Raw genomic sequence first — 1,694 nt, forward strand, 5'->3', positions numbered from 1 at the left:
AGACTCCCCAGGCCCCCCATCAGCGTGGTGGCCCTCCTCTGGGCTCTCCCCAGTAGCTCCTCCTCCTCCTTGACCTGGGGAGCCCAGCACTGGGCGCAGAGCTCCAGGTGGGGTCTCATTGGGGCAGAGCAGAGGGGGAGGAGAACCTCCCTCGCCCTGCTGGCCACGCTCCTCTTGATGCGCCCCAGGACGCCCTTGGCCACCAGGGCACCCTGCTGGCTCATGGCCACCTTGTCGGCCACCAGGACCCCCAGGTCCCTCTGGGCAGAGCTGCTTCCTAGCGATAGCACGTACCTGTCCTCTCCAAAGAGAGCACAGCCAAGTGCTGGAAAAAAACGCCTCCTGCCTGGCATTTCCCACCTATTTTAAATCAGAACGTGCCTGAGCGGCTTCTACAGAAGAAACCAGAAGCTATAAACAGAAAAAAAAAAACTCCAGAGAAATAACACAAAGCCAATTAAAAGCCTGCGGAGGCTTAAAATTTAGATTTTTCTCCTCCCCGATATTTTATTTGGCTGCTGGCACACGCGGGAGAGGGAGTTCGTATTTCTGCTGTCACCCCCAGCCTTGATTTACATTATCGCCTGCGCTGACTTCATTCGGATTTTCCAAGTAGTAGAAAGGGTTTGGGTTTTTTTTTTTGGTGGACAACAACTCCAAACCCCAAATATTTTGCCTAGAACAGTTTAGCCGTGCAACTGTTGATGGCGACAAAGTTTTCTGTCAGCTTCAACGTGAATTTTGAAAATAAAAGAAGAAAAGCGTCGCGCGGGAGGGGCAATGAGGAGCTACACGGGGTTCGTGCTGCGGTGGGGAGGGCAGTCGCTCGTCGCCGAGCTCAGCGTGCCTCCCTCAGGCTCGGGAAACTGCTCTGAAGTGGAAGGTAATAATTACTCCATTTTTTTACTGTACTTGCCTCTGTTTGTCCCAGAGTTCCAGTCTCCATAACCTAGAAAAGAGCAAAAAGCAATTAGAGACCAGTTTCTCATTAACGTGGCACTCGCGGATGAAGGGATTCTCGTTACCCAGCGTCAAAACGCAGCGACGCCCCGGCTAATCCACGAGTCTCGCACCAAAGGGCGAAGAACTCAAACCTTAACGTCGTCCCAGCAATGAGACATCCCCGTGAGAGTGACAGCTTTTGATTTTCTTACGCCAAAAAAAAATAGGTTTTAATTTCAAGCCGAGCTCCCGCTAACGGTGTCCACAATTGAATATTTTGGGAGCGGAGGCGAAGCGTTCGGGAAAGCGAGAGGGATCTCGCACCGGAACAAAGCCCGCTCCGATTAACGCCTAAAAAGAGGGGACGGGGATACTTTGGGGAAGTTTTAATGCCATCGTCTGCCAACCTGCAGCCTCTTGGGGCTGACATTCAGACGCCCTTTGAGGCGAAAATGTACCCAGACGGAATTGCTGCACTTTGCCCTTGTAGGAAACCAGCTGGAAGATGGATACCGGGATGGAAAGCCGCGGGCCGGAGGAGCCCCGGCCGGGACAGCTCCCCAGGTGAGAAAGCATTACCCCCAGGTTTAATTTTCAGAGTAATTACAGCTTCATTAGCCAGGGTCTGTAGGCAAACCGCTTCCCTATATGCACACTATGGGAAAGCCATGGTATCTCGCAGGTTCTTGTTGTGATTTCCCCCTGAATTAGAAATGCCTCTTTACAGAAGAAAAGTAATTTATTAATTGTCT

At 51.8% G+C, this 1,694-nt stretch overlaps 1 protein-coding gene across 1 annotated transcript in view; it reads right to left on the bottom strand.

Moving 5' to 3' along the window:
• AKAP8L (A-kinase anchoring protein 8 like) overlaps positions 1 to 1,060 on the bottom strand; it is an 18,484-nt gene extending 17,424 nt beyond the window's left edge. The window contains exon 1 of the mRNA XM_035896787.1: positions 917 to 1,060. Coding sequence (XP_035752680.1) covers positions 917 to 989 — 73 coding nt within the window. The 5' untranslated portion in view covers positions 990 to 1,060. The remainder of the gene's footprint in view (positions 1 to 916) is intronic.
• Positions 1,061 to 1,694: the final 634 nt, after the last annotated feature.

This window comes from Egretta garzetta, unplaced genomic scaffold, assembly GCF_000687185.1.
Source record: "Egretta garzetta isolate BGI_Z169 unplaced genomic scaffold, ASM68718v1 scaffold576, whole genome shotgun sequence".
Taxonomy (NCBI): domain Eukaryota; kingdom Metazoa; phylum Chordata; class Aves; order Pelecaniformes; family Ardeidae; genus Egretta; species Egretta garzetta.